General features: G+C 49.1%; 1 protein-coding gene across 4 annotated transcripts in view; it reads left to right on the plus strand.

Annotated features, from left to right (window-relative positions):
- Nucleotides 1-18,727, plus strand: part of sirt2 (sirtuin 2 (silent mating type information regulation 2, homolog) 2 (S. cerevisiae)) — a 118,139-nt gene that overhangs the window by 55,129 nt on the left and 44,283 nt on the right. For all 4 annotated transcript variants that reach the window (XM_073063855.1, XM_073063852.1, XM_073063853.1 and 1 more), the window contains 2 exons: nt 7,360-7,416; nt 9,503-9,571. In XM_073063855.1, the coding sequence (XP_072919956.1) occupies nt 7,360-7,416; nt 9,503-9,571 (126 nt within the window). The remainder of the gene's footprint in view (nt 1-7,359; nt 7,417-9,502; nt 9,572-18,727) is intronic.

Genomic DNA, 18,727 nt, shown 5'->3' on the forward strand with positions numbered 1-18,727 from the left:
CTGGTGGTGTGGGACCTGAGGCTCATTGTGGTGAGTGAAGTTATCCACACTGGTTCAGGAGCCTGATGGTTGTGGGGTAATAACTGTTCCTGAACCTGGTGGTGTGGGACCTGAGGCTCATTGTGGTGAGTGAAGTTATCCACACTGGTTCAGGAGTCTGATGGTTGAGGGGTAATAACTGTTCCTGAACCTGGTGGTGTGGGACCTGAGGCTCATTGTGCTGAGTGAAGTTATCCACACTGGTTCAGGAGCCTGATGGTTGTGGGGTAATAACTGTTCCTGAACCTGGTGGTGTGGGACATGAGGCTCATTGTGGTGAGTGAAGTTACCCACACTGGTTCAGGAGCCTGATGGTTGTGGGGTAATAACTGTTCCTGAACCTGGTGGTGTGGGACCTGAGGCTCATTGTGGTGAGTGAAGTTATCCCCTCTGGTTCAGGAGCCTGATGGTTGAGGGGTAATAACTGTTCCTGAACCTGGTGGTGTGGGACCTGAGGCTCATTGTGGTGAGTGAAGTTATACACACTGGTTCAGGAGCCTGACGGTTGTGGGGTAATAACTGTTCCTGAACCTGGTGGTGTGGCTCCTGAGGGCTCCTGTACTTTTTTCCCGATGGCAGCAGTGAGAACAGAGCATGGACTGAATGGAGGGTGTCCTTGAATTTGGACGCTGCTTTCCTGGGACAGTGCTTCTTGTAAATGTGCTCAATGTGCAAAATGTATTCCATTTCTTCCAGACGGCCCTAGCATTTCACTAGTTTGATCTCGGACTCATCTCTACTTCCCTGCCTTTTCCTCCCCTGATCTCCCTGTGACTCTGTGGATTTACCGTTTCAGACAAGTGCAGGCCAGTGCGTTAATTGCCCCTGTGAGTAGGTGGATGGGGGACTCTGGGGCAAGTTGGTGGGAATATGGGTGGAATACTTACTTACTGCCTATTATGCCTCTGGTGTTTAGAGCAGCAATGAAGGTTCTCCATCCCTGGCAGCGTTCAGAGTTTCTTTCATCATGTAAGTAGCTTCCTCTCGGTTTTCACTACTGTAGGTTATGCAAGTCCCCCATAGAGACTCAGGAATACCGTTGCACTCAGATGTAGAAGTATCTTTCATTGCTGTTTCCATAACAATTTAGTTTTACCAGTTGTTTGCCCTGAACTGGACCGTTGAACCTGGAGGACCGGTGGATTACTCTTAGTCTGGCCTCTACTCTTTGACCTGCTTGTCATGGGTGACCCTACCAAGTGCTGGCTTGAGTGTCGAGCTAGTAACAATCAGATATGAAGGAAATGGCAAAAACGCTGCTCGTTGCGCCACAAGTTGCGCCACACGATGTACCGGATGATGGGAAAATTGCAAATGTTGCTCTGCTATTTAAGAAGGGTGGGAGGCAGCAGAAAGGAAACTATAGACCTGTTAGCCTGACATCAGTGGTTGGGAAGATGTTGGAATCGATTGTTAGGGATGAGATTACGGTGTACCTGGAGGCACATGACAAGATAGGCCAAAGCCAGCATGGTTTTCTGAAAGGAAAATCTTGCCTGACAAACCTACTGCAATTCTTTAAGGAAATTATAAGCAGGATAGACAAAGGAGATGCAGTAGACGTGGTGTACTTGGGTTTTCAGAAAGCCTTTGACAAGGTGCCGCACATGAGCTGCTTAGCAAGATAAGAGCTCATGGAATTACAGGGAAGTTACTAGTGTGGGTGGAACATTGGCTGATTGGCAGAAAACAGAGAGTGAGAATAAAGGGACTGTAGCGGTGTGCTACACGCAACGCTGAAATAACGACACGTAGTCGGTGAGCTGCAGTTGCAGAAGTTTATTCAAACTTCGCGGCCTCGCTTTAAAGCCTTCCTGTTCCCGCCCTCCCCAGGCAGGAATACTGTAGGGGGCGCGTATTCACAGTCCCGTCCCGCGCGCGGGCTTTTCCCTTTGCTGGTGAAGCAGGCTTGGCGCCCTCTTTGGGACCGGCCTCAATGCCGGCGCGCGCCACTTTGTGAGCCGGTTTGAGTGCGCTGGGAAGTGGGTCGCCACATAAGCCCCCCCCAGAACCGGCGATACGCCCCCCCAATGTCCACAGTCTGGGTCAGACTCTGTTTGGGAGGTCTGCCTCTGCGCCGCGGTGCCTGAATCTCGACCGGCTGAGCCAAGTCCACATGGGCCTGTTTGAGTCGGTCCACCGTGAAAACCTCCTCCTTCCCCCCAATGTCCAGCATGAATGTGGACCCATTGTTTCTGATCACTGCGAACGGCCCCTTGTAGGGCCGCTGTAGTGGTGCCCGATGTCCGCCCCGTCGTACAAAAACAAACTTACAGTTTTGAAGGTCTTTGGGTACGCAGGTCGGGTTCTGCCCATGCTGCAAAGTGGGTATGGGGGCCAGGTTACTGAGCCTCTCACGTAGTCTGCCCAGGACTGCTGCGGGTTCTTCCTCTTGCCCCCTTGGGGCTGGTATGAACTCCCTGGGACGACCAGGGGTGCACCATACACCAACTCGGCCAACGAGGTGTGCAGATCCTCTTTGGGCGCCGTGCGGATTCCGAGCAGGACCCAGGGAAGCTCGTCCACCCAGTTAGCTCCTCGCAGGCGGGCCATGAGAGCCGACTTCAGGTTACGGTGGAAACGCTCCACCATGCCGTTCGACTGTGGGTGGTAGGCAGTGGTGTGGTGCAGTTGTGTCTCCAACAGGCTGGCCATCGCTGACCACAGGCCGGAGGTGAACTGGGCGCCTGTCGGAGGTAATGTGGGCCGGTACACCAAAGCGGGATACCCAGGTGGCGATCAGTGCCCGGGCGCAGGATTCGGAGGTGGTGTCGGTGAGCGTGACTGCCTCTGGCCATCTTGTGAACCGGTCCACGATAGTCAGGAGGTGCCGCTCTCCTCGCGACACTGGCAGGGGGCCCACGATATCCACATGAATGTGATCGAAACGCCGGCGGGTGGGGTGGAACTGCTGCGGCAGGGTTTTGGTGTGCCGCTGCACCTTGGCTGTTTGGCAGTGCACGCACGTTTTGGCCCATTCACTGACCTGCTTGCGGAGTCCGTGCCAAACGAACCTGTTGGCTACCATCCGGACGGTTGACCTGATGGAGGGGTGCACTAAGTTATGAATGGAGTCGAAAACACGCCGCCGCCAGGCTGCCGGAACAACGGGGCGGGGTTGGCCGGTGGTGACGTCACAGAGTAGAGTCCTCTTACCTGGGCCTACGGGGAGGTCCTGGAGCTGCAAACCGGAGACTGCAGTCCTGTAACTAGGGATCTCCTCGTCTGCCTGCTGCGCCTCCGCCAGCGCTTCATAGTCTACCCCCTGGGACAGGGCTTGGATGTTAGGGCGGGAGAGGGCGTCCGCCACGACATTGTCCTTTCCGAGACATGCCGGACACCCGTCGTGTATTCGGAGATGTAGGACAGATGTCGCTGCTGGCGGGATGACCAGGGGTCGGATGCTTTCGTGAACGCAAAGGTAAGCGGTTTGTGGTCCGTGAACGCAGTGAAGGGCCTACCTTCTAAGTACCTGAAATGCCGGATTGCCAGGTATAGCGCCGACAGTTCCCGGTCGAAAGTACTGTATTTGAGCTCGGGTGGTCGTAGGTGTTTGCTGAAAAACGGCAGGGGTTGCCAGCGACCCTCGATGAGTTGTTCCAGTACTCCACTGACTGTCGTGATAGATGCATCCACTGTGAGGGCGGTAGGGACGTCCGTTCTGGGGTGCACTAGCATCGCGGCGTTTGCCAAAGCTTCTTTGGTTTTAATGAAAGTGGCGGCGGACTCCTCGTCCCAGGTAATGTCCTTGCCCTTACCCGACATCAGGGCGAACAGGGGGCGCATGATTCAGGCTGCTGAAGGGAGAAAGCAGTGGTAGAAATTTACCATACCCACAAATTCCTGAAGGCCTTTGATTGTGTTGGGTCGGGGGAAATGGTGGACCGCGTCTACCTTGGCGGGCAGAGGGGTTGCCCCGTCTTTAGTAATCCTGTGGCCCAGGAAGTCAATGGTGTCGAGCCCGAACTGGCATTTGGCCGGGTTGATTGTTAGGCCGTATTCACTCAGTCGGGCGTAGAGTTGACGGAGGTGGGACAGATGCTCCTGACGACTACTGCTGGCTATGAGGATGTCGTCCAAATAGATGAAAGCGAAGTCCAGGTCGCGTCCCACCGCGTCCATTAACCGCTGAAACGTCTGTGCGGCATTCTTTAGGCCGAACGGCATGCGGAGGAACTCGAAAAGGCCGAAAGGGGTGATGAGTGCCGTTTTGGGGACGTCGTCCGGATGCATCGGGATTTGATGGTATCCCCGGACGAGGTCTACCTTGGAGAAGATCCGTGCGCCGTGCAGGTTTGCTGCAAAGTCCTGAATGTGCGGCACAGGGTAGCGGTCCGGTGTTGTAGCCTCGTTCAGCCTGCGATAGTCGCTGCATGGTCTCCAGCCCCCTGTTGCTTTGGGCACCATGTGCAGGGGGGAGGCCCATGGGCTGTCGGACCACCGTATGATCCCCAATTCCTCCATCCTCTTGAACTCCTCCTTCGCCAGTCAGTGCTTGTCTGGGGAAAGCCTTCGAGCACGGGGGTGGAGGAGTGGTCCTTGTGTCGGGATGTGGTGCTGTACGCCGTGGCTGCCGTGAACTGCGGTGCCAGAACTGATGGGAAATCTGCCAGGACTCTGGTGAAGTCGTTGTCGGACAGCGTGATGAAGTCTAGGTGTGGGGCCGGCAACTGGGCTTCACCCAGGGAGAACGTTTGAAAGGTCTCGGCATGGACCAGTCTCTTCCTGGGCAGGTCGACCAGTAGGCTGTGAGCCCGCAAAAAATCCGCTCCCAGGAGCGGTTGGGCTATGGCGGCCAGTGTGAAGTCCCACATAAACCGGCTGGAGCTGAACTGTAGCCGCACCGTACGGGTGCCGTAGGTCCTTACTGTGCTGCCGTTCATGGCCCTCAGGGTGGGACCTGGTTCTCTGTTGTGGGTGTTGTAACTCGTCGGAGGTAAGACGCTGATCTCGGCTCCAGTGTCAACCAAAAAGCGGCGCCCCGACCGCTTGTCCCAGACATACAGGAGGCTATCCCGATGGCCAGCGCTGTAGCCATCAGCGGCGGCTGGCCCTGGCGTTTCCCGGGAACTTGCAGGGCGGGCTACAGTGGTGGGCTTCTGCGCCCCACCGCTGGTGGTAGAAGCACCATTGTTCGTTGGTCTTCTCACCCCTGCCTCTGGGGTTAGTGGGCTCTGCGGCTGGGCCTGGTCTGGTCTGCTGCTGGGAGTGTGGCCTGGTGATCTGTGTGACAGACACCCCACTCTCCTTCTTGACTTTCCACAGCACATCTGCCTGGGCCGCCACCTTCCGGAGGTCGCTGAAATCTGCGTCAGACAGCAGCAGGCGTATGTCCTCGGGCAGCTGCTCTAGGAATGCCTGCTCAAACATGAGGCAGGGCTTGTGTCCTTCGGCCAGGGACAGCATCTCATTCATCAAAGCCGATGGTGGCCTGTCCCCCAAACCATCCAGGTGCGGTAAGCGGGCAGCTCGCTCGCGCCGTGAGTCCGAAAGTCCTTATGAGCAGGGCTTTGAATTCTATGTATTTGCCGTCCTCCGGGGGCAACTGTATGAACTCCTCAACCTAGGCGGCTGTCTCCTGGTCGAGGGAGCTCACCACATAGTAGTAACATGTGTCCTCTGAGGTTATCTGCCGAACGTGGAATTGGGCTTCTGCTTGTTGGAACCATAGGTGAGGTCGCAGCGTCCAGAAGCTTGGCAGTTTTAACAAAACTGCATGAACAGATGCGGCGTCATTCATCTTCGGTCCAAATATCGTTTGGGCCGTCGGGGTCACCAATTGTAGCGGTGAGCTGCAGTTGCAAAAAGAGATTTATTCAAACTTAGCGGCCTCGCTTTAAAGCCTTCCTGTTCCCCCCCCCTCCCCGGGCGGGAATACTGTGGGGGGGGGGCGCATATTCACGGTCCCGTCCCGCGTGCGGGCTTTTCCCCTTGCTGGTGAAGCAGGCTTCGCGCCCTCTTTGGGACCGGCCTCAATGCAGGTGCGCGCCACTTTGTGAGCCGGTTCGAGTGCACTGGGAAGTGGGTCGCCCTATTCTGGCTGGCTGCCGGTTACCAGTGGAGTTCCACAGGGGTCAGTGTTGGGACCGCTGCTTTTTACCATGCATGTCAGTAATGTGGACTATGAGATTAATGGCTTTGTGGCTAAATTTGCCGATGATACAAGGATAGGTGGAGGAGTGCGTAGTGTTGAGGAAACAGAGAGCCTGCAGAGAGACTTAGATAGTTTAGGGGAATGGGCAAAGAAATGACCAATAAAATACAATGTTGGAAAGTGCATGGTCATATATGTTGGTGGAAGAAATAAATGGGCAGACTATTATTTTGATGGGGAGAGAATTCCAAATGCAGATGTGCAAAGGGACTTGGGAGTCTTTGTGCAAGTTACTCTAACAGTTCCGCAAAGGTTAACCTCCAGGTTGAGTCAGTGGTGAAGAAGGTGAATGCAATGTTGGCATTCATTTCTAGAGGTATAGAATATAAGAGCAGGGACGTGATGTTGAAGTTCTGTAAGGCACTCGTGAGATCACTTTTGAAATATTGTGTGCAGTTTTGGGCTCCTTATTTTAGAAAGGATATACTGACATTGGAGAGGGTTCAGAGAAGATTCACGAGAATGATTCCAGGAATGAGAGGGTTACCATATGAGGAACATCTGGCAGCTCTTGGGCTGTATTCCCCGGAGTTCAGGAGAATGAGGGGGGATCTCATAGAAACATTCAGAATGTTAAAGGGCCTGAACAGATTAGATATGGCAAAGTTATTTCCCGTGGTAGGGGAGTTTAGGGCAAGAGAGCGCAACTTCAGGATTGAAGAACGTCCATTTTGAACAGAGATGCAGAGAAATTTCTTTAGTCAGAGGGTGGTAAATCTGTGGAATTTGTTGCCAGGAGCAGCTGTGGAGGCCAAGTCACTGGGTGCATTGAAGGCAGAGATAGGTTCTTGATTAGCCACGGCATCAAAGGGTCTGGGGTGAAGGCAGGGGAGTGGGGTTGACTGGAAGAATTGGATCAGCCCATGATTGAATGGCGGAGCAGGCTCAATGGGCTGAATGGCCTACTTCTGCTCCTATATCTTATGGTCTTATCTTAAGTTTCTTGTTACTGGGACCAAAGTTCCATTTATAATGAATCAGACTCCCAATTAACCACAGTCTAATTATAAGGATCCTTAATCTTTTAAATTAGACACTTCCCTTTATAATTCTTTAGTCTCTCATGGTTCCTTTTCAATTCACAGTAGTCAGCATGTCATGTCATTAAATGTCTCTGTGCCACGTCATTAATTAAAAAAGACTGACCTTTTGTTGTTGACTTTCAGCAAAATCCTGAGCCATTTTTTGCACTGGCTAAAGAACTGTACCCGGGACAGTTTAAGGTAAGAAATGAAGCAAAAGGAGTCGTATAAAACGTTGGTTAGTCTGCACTCTTCTTCTTCCTCTTCTTAGACCATCATCCCTGCTTGGGCGGAGGAACATTCAGGTGTGTGAGCACCACACACAAAATACTAAGGAACAAAATTCCTTCTTCCCTAGCCCTTTGTTTCTTCCCCCTTTCATCTCCCGGAGTCTCATGTCAATCTTTGTTGTTCCCATCAACTAACCCCCAGATTGCACTCCTCACTCACACACTCATCATCATTATGTGCTGTGTTGTATGACATCATTGTTATGTGCCATGTTGTATGACGTGGGCGATCGTGGCCTTATCCATGACCGTGTTTGTTCTTGGCAAATTTTTCTACAGAGGTGGTTTCTTCTGGGCAGTGTCTTTACAAGACGGGTGACCCCCCCCCAAGCATTATCAAAAATCTTCAGAGGTTGTCCGCCAGGCGTCAGTGGCCACATAACCAGGACTTGTGAAATGTACCGGCTGCTCATATGACCGTCCACAACCCGCTCCCATGGCTTCACGTGACCCTAATTGGGGTGGGGGGAGGGGCCTAAACAGGTACTACACCTTGCCCAAAGGTGACCTGCAGGAAGTCACTCAACTCCATACACCTGCCTTCTCATTATGTCCTTTGATGCCGTGACTGATCAGGAAATGATCAATTTCTGTCTTAACTATAACCACGGACTTGTCCTCCACCGCAATCTGTGACAGAGCATTCCACAGATTCACTATTCTCTGGTTAAAGAAATAGCTATCCGAAAGAAGAGCGTTCCTATGAAACCTTTCGTAAGCCGAAATGGCATAAAGCGAAGAAGCGATTACCATTAATTTATATTGGAAAAATTTTTGAGCGTACCCAGACCCAAAAAATAACCTACCAAATCATACCAAGTAACACATAAAACCTAAAATAAAGCTAATGTATAGTAAAAGCAGGAATGATATGATAAATACACAGCCTAAATAAAGTAGAAATGATGTATGTACGGTGTAGTTTCACTTACCAGAATCGGGAAGATTGAGCCAAAACCGATTTGTAGAAAAAAATCGGCACGTACACGCATGCGCACACACCTGCCCGCACAAGGCTTCACGGTCATGGTAGTCTTTCTCGGGGTAAACACAAGTTTAAAGCGGGTGCCTTTTTTCGTAAAAGTGAAAATCCTCTTTGGATTTCTTTCGGTTAGCAAAAGCAGGTACTAATGTAGGTCTTTCGTAAAAGCGAAGTGGTGTACAGCGAACTTCCGTAAAGCGGGGGCCACCTGTAGAGGGATATGGATTGGTTTGCTGCAGTGTGACACAGGAACAGTGGGAAGGAAGGGGCTTGGGCAGGCTGAAGCCCTGCTCCTGGGCTCAACCAGACCTTCATTGGTCATAAAGTGCTAAAGCATCTTGGTCCAGAAAAGATCAGAATCACGTTAATTATCACTGACACTGACATTGGTAGTTTGGGGCAACAGAGTGGTGCAAATACATTACATTAAAGTAAGTTACAAATGTAAATAAATAGTGTTAAAAAGTTCAAAGTAAATGTTATTATGAGAGTACATATATATGTCGCCATATATTTCCCTGCGGGCATACTTAACAAATCTATAGAATAGTAACTCTAACAGGATCAATGAAAGATCAACCAGAGTGCAGAAGACAACAAATTGTGCAAATGCAAATATCAATAAATAGCAAAAAATAATGAGAACATGAGATAAAGAGTCCTTAAAGTGAGATCATTAGCTCTGAAACATCTCAATGGAAGGACAAGTGAGTGTAGTTAACCCCTTTTGTTCCAGAGCCTGAAGGTTGAGGAGCAGTAACTGTTCTTGAATGTTTTGGGGCAAGTCCTAAGGCTCCTCTACCTTCTACTTGATGGTAGCAGTGAGAAAAGAGCGCGGCCTGGGTGGTGGGGATCTCTGATTACGGATGCCGCTTTCCTATGACAGTATTTTGAGGTAGTGAGGTGCTTTAGAAGTGCCAAGTGCCCTTGAGATCTGTTCGGGGTTTTGGATGTGAACTTCAAGCATCCTCTTCACATTCCAGTCCCTTTAATGATAAATGTGTCTCCCTTACAGCCCACAGTCTCCCATTACTTTATACGGATGCTACGAGACAAGGGACTGCTGTTACGCTGTTACACACAGGTAAGTTACTATTTTCTGTATTGTGTATACTATTTTCTAAATAGGGAATAAATTCAGAAATTGGAGCTACCAAGGGACTTGGGAGTTAAGGTTCAAAGTTCAAAATTCAAAATAAATTTATCAAAGTGCATATATCACCATATACTACTCTGACATACACTTCCCCTCTCTAACACCGACATCTCAGTCCAACACAGACATCTCCATCCAACACCGACATCTCAGTCCAACACGGACATCACCTCTCGCACACCCGCATCCCCTCTCCAATACCGACATTTCCTCCCTAACACCGACATCAGCAGCCAACACTGGTATCTCCACTCCCAACACTGACATGTCCCTCTCCAACACCGACATCTCCTCTGCAACACCAACAATCCCTCTCCCACACCGACAATCCCTCTCCAACACCGACAATCCCTCTCCGACACCGATAATCCCTCTCCGACACTGACAATCCCTCTCCGACACCGATAATCCTTCTCCGACACCGACAATCCCTCTCCGACACCGACATCTCCTCTCCGACACCGCCAATCCCTCTCCGACACCGACATCTTCTCTCCGACACCGACAATCCCTCTCTGACACCGACATCTCCTCTCCGACACCGACAATCCCTCTCCGACACCGACAATCCCTCTCCCGCACCGACAATCCCTCTCCCGCACCGACAATCCCTCTCCCGCACCGACAATCCCTCTCCGACACTGACATCTCCTCTCCGACACCGACATCTCCCTCTCCGACACCGACATAGATAGATAGATAGATAGATAGATACTTTATTCATCCCCATGGGGAAATTCAACTATTTTTCCAATGTCCCATACACTTGTTGTAGCAAAACTAATTACATACAATACTTAACTCAGTAAAAAAATATGATATGCATCTAAATCACTATCTCAAAAGGCATTAATAATAGCTTTTAAAAAGTTCTTAAGTCCTGGCGGTTGAATTGTAAAGCCTAATGGCATTGGGGAGTATTGACCTCTTCATCCTGTCTGAGGAGCATTGCATCGATAGTAACCTGTCGCTGAAACTGCTTCTCTGTCTCTGGATGGTGCTATGTAGAGGATGTTCAGAGTTATCCATAATTGACCGTAGCCTACTCAGCGCCCTTTGCTCAGCTACCGATGTTAAACTCTCCAGTACTTTGCCCACAACAGAGCCCGCCTTCCTTACCAGCTTATTAAGACGTGAGGCGTCCCTCTTCTTAATGCTTCCTCCCCAACACGCCACCACAAAGAAGAGGGCGCTCTCCACAACTGACCTATAGAACATCTTCAGCATCTCACTACAGACATTGAATGACGCCAACCTTCTAAGGAAGTACAGTCGACTCTGTGCCTTCCTGCACAAGGCATCTGTGTTGGCAGTCCAGTCTAGCTTCTCGTCTAACTGTACTCCCAGATACTTGTAGGTCTTAACCTGCTCCACACATTCTCCATTAATGATCACTGGCTCCATATGAGGCCTAGATCTCCTAAAGTCCACCACCATCTCCTTGGTCTTGGTGATATTGAGACGCAGGTAGTTTGAGTTGCACCATATCACAAAGTCCTGTATCAGTTTCCTATACTCCTCCTCCTGTCCATTCCTGACACACCCCACTATGGCCGTGTCATCAGCGAACTTCTGCACGTGGCAGGACTCCGAGTTATATTGGAAGTCTGATGTGTACAGGGTGAACAGGACCGGAGAGAGTACGGTTCCCTGCGGCGCTCCTGTGCTGCTCACCACCGTGTCAGACCTACAGTCTCCCAACCGCACATACTGAGGTCTATCTGTCAAGTAGTCCACTATCCAATCCACCATGTGAGAGTCTACTCCCATCTCCGTTAGTTTGTGCCTTAAGATCTTGGGCTGGATGGTGTTAAAGGCACTAGAGAAGTCAAGGAATGTAATCCTCATAGCACAACTGACCCCATCTAGGTGAGAGAGTGATTTGTGCAGCAAATACGTGATAGCATCCTCCACTCCCACCTTCTCCTTATACGCAAACTGAAGAGGATCCTGGGCGTGCCTGGTTTGTAGCCTCAGATTCTGTATTATCAGCCGCTCCATGGTCTTCATCACATGCGACGTCAAAGCATCTCCCTCTCCGACACCGACAATCCCTCTCCGACACCGTCAATCCCTCTCCGACACCGACATCTCCTCTCCCACACCGACAATCCCTCTCCGACACCAACATATCCTCTCCAATACCGACATCTCCTCTCCGACACCGACAATCCCTCTCCGACACCGACAATCCCTCTCCAACACCGATAATCCCTCTCCAACACCGACAATCCCTCTCCGACACCGACAATCCCTCTCCAACACCCATCCCCTCTTCCACACTGATGTCGTTATTGATTATACTTCTTTGCATTTCCTCATGAAAGGTGCTGGTATTTGAAGAGGTGAATTGGAAGAAGTCCAAATGAGATATTTTAAAATGACACAAATAGATTTTTGTAAGAGGTACAGAGGTGGCATAGAAACAAATTGGCTGGCAGGGTGGAGGGACATATGTACCATAGGTGCTCCTTACCTCCGCTAGCCTGCAGGTCACCCCTGGGCCAGGTTTAGCAGCTGCTTAGCTCCACCCCCCAACACCTCTCATCTGATCATGATGACTTGAAGCCATGGAAGCAGGTGGTGTATGGTCATGTGAGCAGCTGGTATACAGTCGGCCCTCCTTATCTGTGGGGGATCAGTTCTGGGATCTCCCGTAGATACCAAAAAATGAGGATGCTCAGGTCCCTTATTTAACCTGTCTCAGTGCGGCTGACTTTAGGACCTGGCGGGGTTCTGGACCCACTGCCCGCGGCTGCTGCTGAATCCACGGTGTTTCTTTTCCATTGACGGAAAAAAATCTTGATTTAAAATAAAGTGGAAATAATAAAGCGATTGGAAAGAGGTGAAATGCCATCGGACAATGGAAAAGCGTTAGGCTACAGTCGGTCAATGATCGGAACAATTTTAAAGGATAAAGTGAGAATAATGGAGCATGTGAAAGGCCCTGCCTCAATTAAAGCTACAATTATTTCTAAGCAACACAGTGGTTTAATTATTGAAGTACATACATTTCTTAAGTGTTTTATATGCATAGAAAGGTAAAATATATACTATATACTAAGACAAACGTTTGACTAACTGACGCTGAATAATACCAGATGTACCTGTTCCGACTTGCATACAAATTCAACTTAGAAAGTCCGCCTGTACTTTAAATGATCTCTGGATTACTTATAGTACCTAATACAGTGTAAATGCTATGTAAATAGTTGTTATACTGTTTTGTTTAAGGAATAATGACAAGAAAAAAAAGTCTGTACATGCTCAAATAATGAGTGCTGGAGAGAGAACTTCCGGGTTTTCCCGATCCGCGATTGGTTGAAACGCGCATGCGGAACCCGCGGATAAGGAGGGCCGACTGTGTAGCACAGGTCCTTGTTATGCGACCACTGACACCGAGCAGACAATCTCTGACGGGTATTGGTAACGGCTGTTGGTGGGAGTGGGCACCCATCTTATAAAGACACTGCCCAGAAGATGGTAATTTATATTTTCTGTATTGAGAGACAGCATGGAGTTGGCTCTTCCGGCCCTTAGCAATCCCCCAATTGAACCCTCGCCTGATCACGAGACAAGTTACAATGACCAATTAACCTACTGTGAGAGGGATCCAGAGTACCCAGAGGATACCCACGCAATCATGGCAAGAATGTACAAGCTCCTTACAGCCAGCAGTGGGAAATGTACCTGGGTCGCCTGTACTGTAAAACATCATGATAACCACTGCACTACCACACCACCGGTCTCTGACACCAGTCACTCTGTTACCCAATCCATTATCCACATCCACACTCCAAATCTCCAGGGAGAAAAGCAAGGATTCGGCACAGTTACAAAAGATATCCCCAGCAACTTATTTTGTAACCTAAATGATGAATTAACTGCACCACACTGTTAAGATAGCAGCCGTAACAGTGTTTGAGAGACGCTTCATCACAAGTGATTCTGCAGGTGCTGGAAATCTTAAGCGACGCACACAAAATGCTGGCGGAACTCAGCAGGTCAGGCAGCATCTGTGGAAATGAATAAACAGTCGACGTTTTGGGTTGAGACCCTTCATCAAGATAGGAAAGGCGGGGGAAACAGCCAGAATAAAAAGGTAGGGAGAGGGGAAGGCAGCTATTAGGTGAGGGGAAGATGGATGGGAATGCAATGAGAAGCTGGGAGGGATAGATGGAGGAGTTGGGGCGGCACAGTCGGATAGGAGTTATATCAATGCTTTACAGTACAGGCGATGCGGATTCAGTCCTCACTGCTGCCTATGAGGAGTTTGCACGTTCTCCCCATGACCACATTGGTTTCCTCTGGGTGCTCCAGTTTCCTTCCACTGTGTAAAAACATTCAGGTTGGTAGGCTAATTGCCCTGTGATTAGGCACAGGTTAAATTGGGGCAGACTGGGCAGCGTGACTCGCAGGGCCGATGAAGTGTTGTATCTCAATCAATAAATAACTAAATAATAAAGGGTTGAAGAAGATGGAACCTGATAGGAGAGGAGAGGAGAGGGGACTGTGGGAGAAAGGGAAGGAAGAGGGACAAGAGACATCAGAATCAGAATCAGAAACCGGTTTATTATCACCGGCATGTGTTGTGAAATTTGTTAACTTAGCAGCAGCAGTTCAATGCAATACATACAATATAGAAGAAAAAAAAGTAAAAATGAATAAGTAAATCAATTACAGAATACACATATTGAATAGATTAAAAATTGTGCAAAAAATCATGTATATTAAAAAAGAGGTAGTGTTCAGAGGTTCAATGTCCATTTAGGAATCGGACGGCAGAGGGGAAGAAGCTGTTCCTGAATCACTGAGTGTGTGTCTTCAGGCTTCTGTACCTCCTACCTGATGGTAACAGTGAGAAAAGGGCATGTCCTGGGTGCTGGGGGTCCTTAATAATGGAGGCTGTATTTCTGAGACACCACTCCCTGAAGATGTCCTGGGTACTTTGTAGGCTAGTACCCAAGATGGAGCTGGCCAAATTTACGACCCTCTGCAGCTTCTTTTGGTCCTGTGCAGTAGCCCCCTCCCCATACCAGACAGTGATGCGGACTGTCAGAATGCTCTCCACGGTACATCTATAGAAGTTTTTGAGTGTATTTGTTGACATACCAAATCTTTTCAAACTCCTGATGAAGTATAGTCACTGTCTTGCCTTCTTTATAACTACATCGATATGTTGGGACCAGGTTAGATCCTCAGAGATCTTGACAGCCAGGAACTTGAAGCTGCTCACTCTCTCCACTTCTGATCCCTCTATGAGGATTGGTATGTGTTCCTTCATCTTACCCTTCCTGAAGTCCACAATCAGCTCTTTCTTCTGCATATCTCGCTCCTGTACATCCTCTCATCTCCATCTGAAATTCTACCAACAAATCAGCAAATTTGCAGATGGTATTTGAGTTGTGCCTAGCCACACAGTCATGGGAATAGAGAGAGTAGAGCAGTGGGCTAAGCACACACCCCTGAGGTGTGCCAGTGTTGATCGCCAGCGAGGAGGAGATATCATCAATCCGCACAGATTGTGGTCTTCTGGTTAGGAAGTCAAGGATCCAATTACAGAGGGAGGTACAGAGGCCCAGGTTCTGCAACTTCTCAATCAGGATTGTGGGAATGATGGTATTAAATGCTGAGCTATAGTCAATGAACAGCATCCTGACGTAGGTGTTTGTGTTGTCTAGGTGCTCTAAAGCTGTGTGAAGAGCCATTGAGATTGCGCAATGTCTGCCGTTGACCTATTGTGGCGATAGGCAAATTGCAGTGGGTCCAGGTCCTTGCTGAGGTTTAAGTTTGGTCTAGTCAAGACCAACTTCTCAAAGCATTTCATCACTGTAGATGTGAGTGCTACCGGGTGATAGTCATTAAGGCAGCTCACATTATTCTTCTTAGGCACTGGTATAATTGTTCCCTTTTTGAGGCAAGTGGGAACTTGTGCCCATAGCGGTGAGAGATTGAGAATGTCTTTGAATACTCGCGCCAGTTGTTTGGCACAAGCCTTACCAGGTATTCCGCAGGGCATTCCGCCTTGCGAGAGTTCACCCTTTTAAAGACAGCCTAACATTGGCCTCTGGGACAGAGATCTCAGGGTCATCGGATGCAGCAGGGAGTTGCAGTTATATAACAACACACACGAAATGCTGGCAGAACACAGCAGGCCAGGCAGCATCCTGATGAAGGGTCTTGGCCCGAAACATCGACATTGCTTCTCCCTATAGATGCTGCCTGGCCTGCTGTGTTCCACCAGCATCTTGTGTGTGTTGTTGTTTGAATTTCCAGCATTTGCAGATTTCCTAGTAGTTGCAGTTATATTCTCCCTTTCAAAGTCGGCATAGAAGGCATTGAGTCCATCTGCTGGTGAAGCATCACTGCTATTCATGCTATTGGGTTTTGCTTTGTAGGAAGTAAAGTCTTGCAAACCCTGCCAGATTTGGCGTGCATCCAATGTCGCCCCCAACCTCATTCGAAATTGTCTTTTTGCCCTTGAAATATCCCTCCACAAATCATACCTGGTTTTCTGGTATATGCTTGGGTTGCCAGATTTGAATGCCACAGATCTAGCCGTCAGCAGACGACGTAGCTCCTGACCATCCACGGCTTTTGGCTTGGGAATGTGCAGTAAATCTTTGTAGGCACACACTCATCCACACAGGTTTTAATGAAGTTTTTAACAAGTGCAGCGTACTCATCCAGATTCAAACGTGAATCCCTGAATACAGTCCAGTCCACCGATTCAAAGCAGTCCTGTAGGGCCTCCTGTGCTTCCCTTGTCCAAACCTTCTTGGTTCTCACTACTGGTGCTGCAGTTCTCAGTCTCTGCCTATACTCGGGGAGTAGAAGTACAGCCAGGTGATCAGACTTCCTGAAGTGAGGGCGTGGAATAGCACGGTAGGCGTTCTTGATGATGGTGTAGCAATGGTCCAGTGTGTTGTTTCCTCTGGTATTGCAAGTGATCTGTTGACAAATAATCTTTACAAACTGGGAGACTGAAAAGAGGAGAGAGAGGCTGAAAGGCTTAGGGAAGAATTCCACTTGGCAGCTGAAAGCACAGCCACCAGTGCTGGAATGAGTAATGTGAGGAATGTCTAGAACTGAGATTTCGAGACACTCAGAGTTCTGAGAGAGGTATACAAAACAATATTCATCCGTACAGAGTCACACAACACAGCCCATCTGGTCCATGTTGATCAAGATACCACATCCAAGCTAGTTTCATTGCCTTTGTTTGGCTTGTAACCTTCTAAACCAGAGGTTCACCACCGAGGGGTCTGTGGATGCCAGGTTGGGAACCCCTGTTCTAAATGTTTCCCGTCCGTGTACCTGTCCAATTGTCTTTTAATGGTAAGCCTCTTGGCAGTGTGGAGGATCAGAGGGATCTTGGGGTCCGAGTCCATAGGACACCCAAAGCTGCTACGCAGGTTGACACTGTGGTTACGAAGGCGTACGGAGCTTTGGCCTTCATCAACCATGGGACTGAGTTTAATAGCCGAGAGGTAATGTTACAGCTATATAGGACCCTGGTCAGATCCCACTTGGGAGTACTGTGCTCAGTTCTGGTCGCCTCACTACAGGAAGGATGTGGAAACCATAGAAAGGGTACAGAGGAGATTTACAAGGATGTTGCTTGGACTGGGGAGCATGCCTTATGAGAATAGGTTGAGGGAACTCGGCCTTTTCTCCTAGGAGTGACGGAAGATGAGAAGTAACCTGATAGAGGTGTATAAGATGATGTGAGGCATTGATCGTGTGGATAGTCAGAGGCTTTTTCCCGGGGCTGAAGTGGCTAATACCAGAGGGCACAATTTTAAGGTGCTTGGAAATAGGTACAGAGGAGATGTCAGGGGTAAGTTTTTTACGCAGAGAGTGGTGAGTGCGTGGAATGGGCTGCCAGCGACAGTGTTGGAGGCAGATACGATAGGGTCTTTTAAGAGACTCCTGGATAGGTACATGGAGCTTAGAAAAATAGAGGGTTATGTGTAACCCTAGGTAATTTTTAAAGTAAGTACATGTTCGGCACAGCATTGTGGGTTGAAGGGCCTGTATTGTGCTGTAGGTTTTCTATATTCTATGTTCCACATTCTGAAAGTGGTTATTGTATCTGCCTCAGCCATTTCCTGTGGCAGAACATTCCATATAGATACCACCCTTATGTAAATAAAAAAGCTGCTCCCCAGAGTTGCTCTCACCTGAATCTATGCCCTCTAGTACACAACTCTTGAGTAAAGGCTGAATGCTTTTACCCCATTTATGCCCCTTGTTATCGCCTTTCAGTACCCTGCACTCTGAGGCAAGGGCTCACAGCCTTTTTTTATGTCATGGACCAATACTATTAAGCAGATTAGAAACTGCTGCTCTAAGGAATAAGGTCTTAGCCCGTCCAACCTCCCCCTGTAACGCAGTCCCTCGAGTCCTGGCAACATTGCTGTCAGTCAGAGCCAGGTTTAATATCACCGGCATATTACATGACATTTGTTGTCTTTGCAGCAACAATGCATTGCAATACATAATAACAGTGAAAAAAAACTGAATTACAGTAAGTGTGTATAAAATGGTCAAATTAAATAAATAGTGCAAAAAATAGAAATAAAAAAGTAGTGAGGTAGTGTTTATGGGTCCAATGTCCATTCAGAAATCGGATGGCAGAGGGGAAGAAGCTGTTCCTGAATCACTGAGTGTGTGTCTTCAGGCTCCTGTACCTCCTCCCTGATGGCAGAGGGGAAGAAGCTGTTCCTGAATTGTTGAGTGTGTGTCTTCAGGCTCCTGTACCTCCTCGCTGTTGGTAACAATGAGAAAATGGCATGTCCTGGGTGATGGGGGTCGATGCCGCCTTTTTGAGGCATTGCACCTTGAAGATGTCCTGGTTATTACGAAGGTGATGCACCATCAATAACTCTCGGAGACGTGGGTTAAGGTAGGCTTTTATTGGCTGGAAGAAAGCACAAGCAGCAAGTGACCACCACACAACAACCTGGAGACTGAGGAAGGGTCTGTGTCTCCAATCGCCTTTATACCGGGGTCTGTGGGAGGAGCCACAGGAGCAGTCAGCAGGGGGGGGCGTGTCCAGACAGGTATATGTAGTTCACCACA

This window comes from Hemitrygon akajei, chromosome 12 (assembly GCF_048418815.1).
Source record: "Hemitrygon akajei chromosome 12, sHemAka1.3, whole genome shotgun sequence".
In the NCBI taxonomy this organism is placed as follows: domain Eukaryota; kingdom Metazoa; phylum Chordata; class Chondrichthyes; order Myliobatiformes; family Dasyatidae; genus Hemitrygon; species Hemitrygon akajei.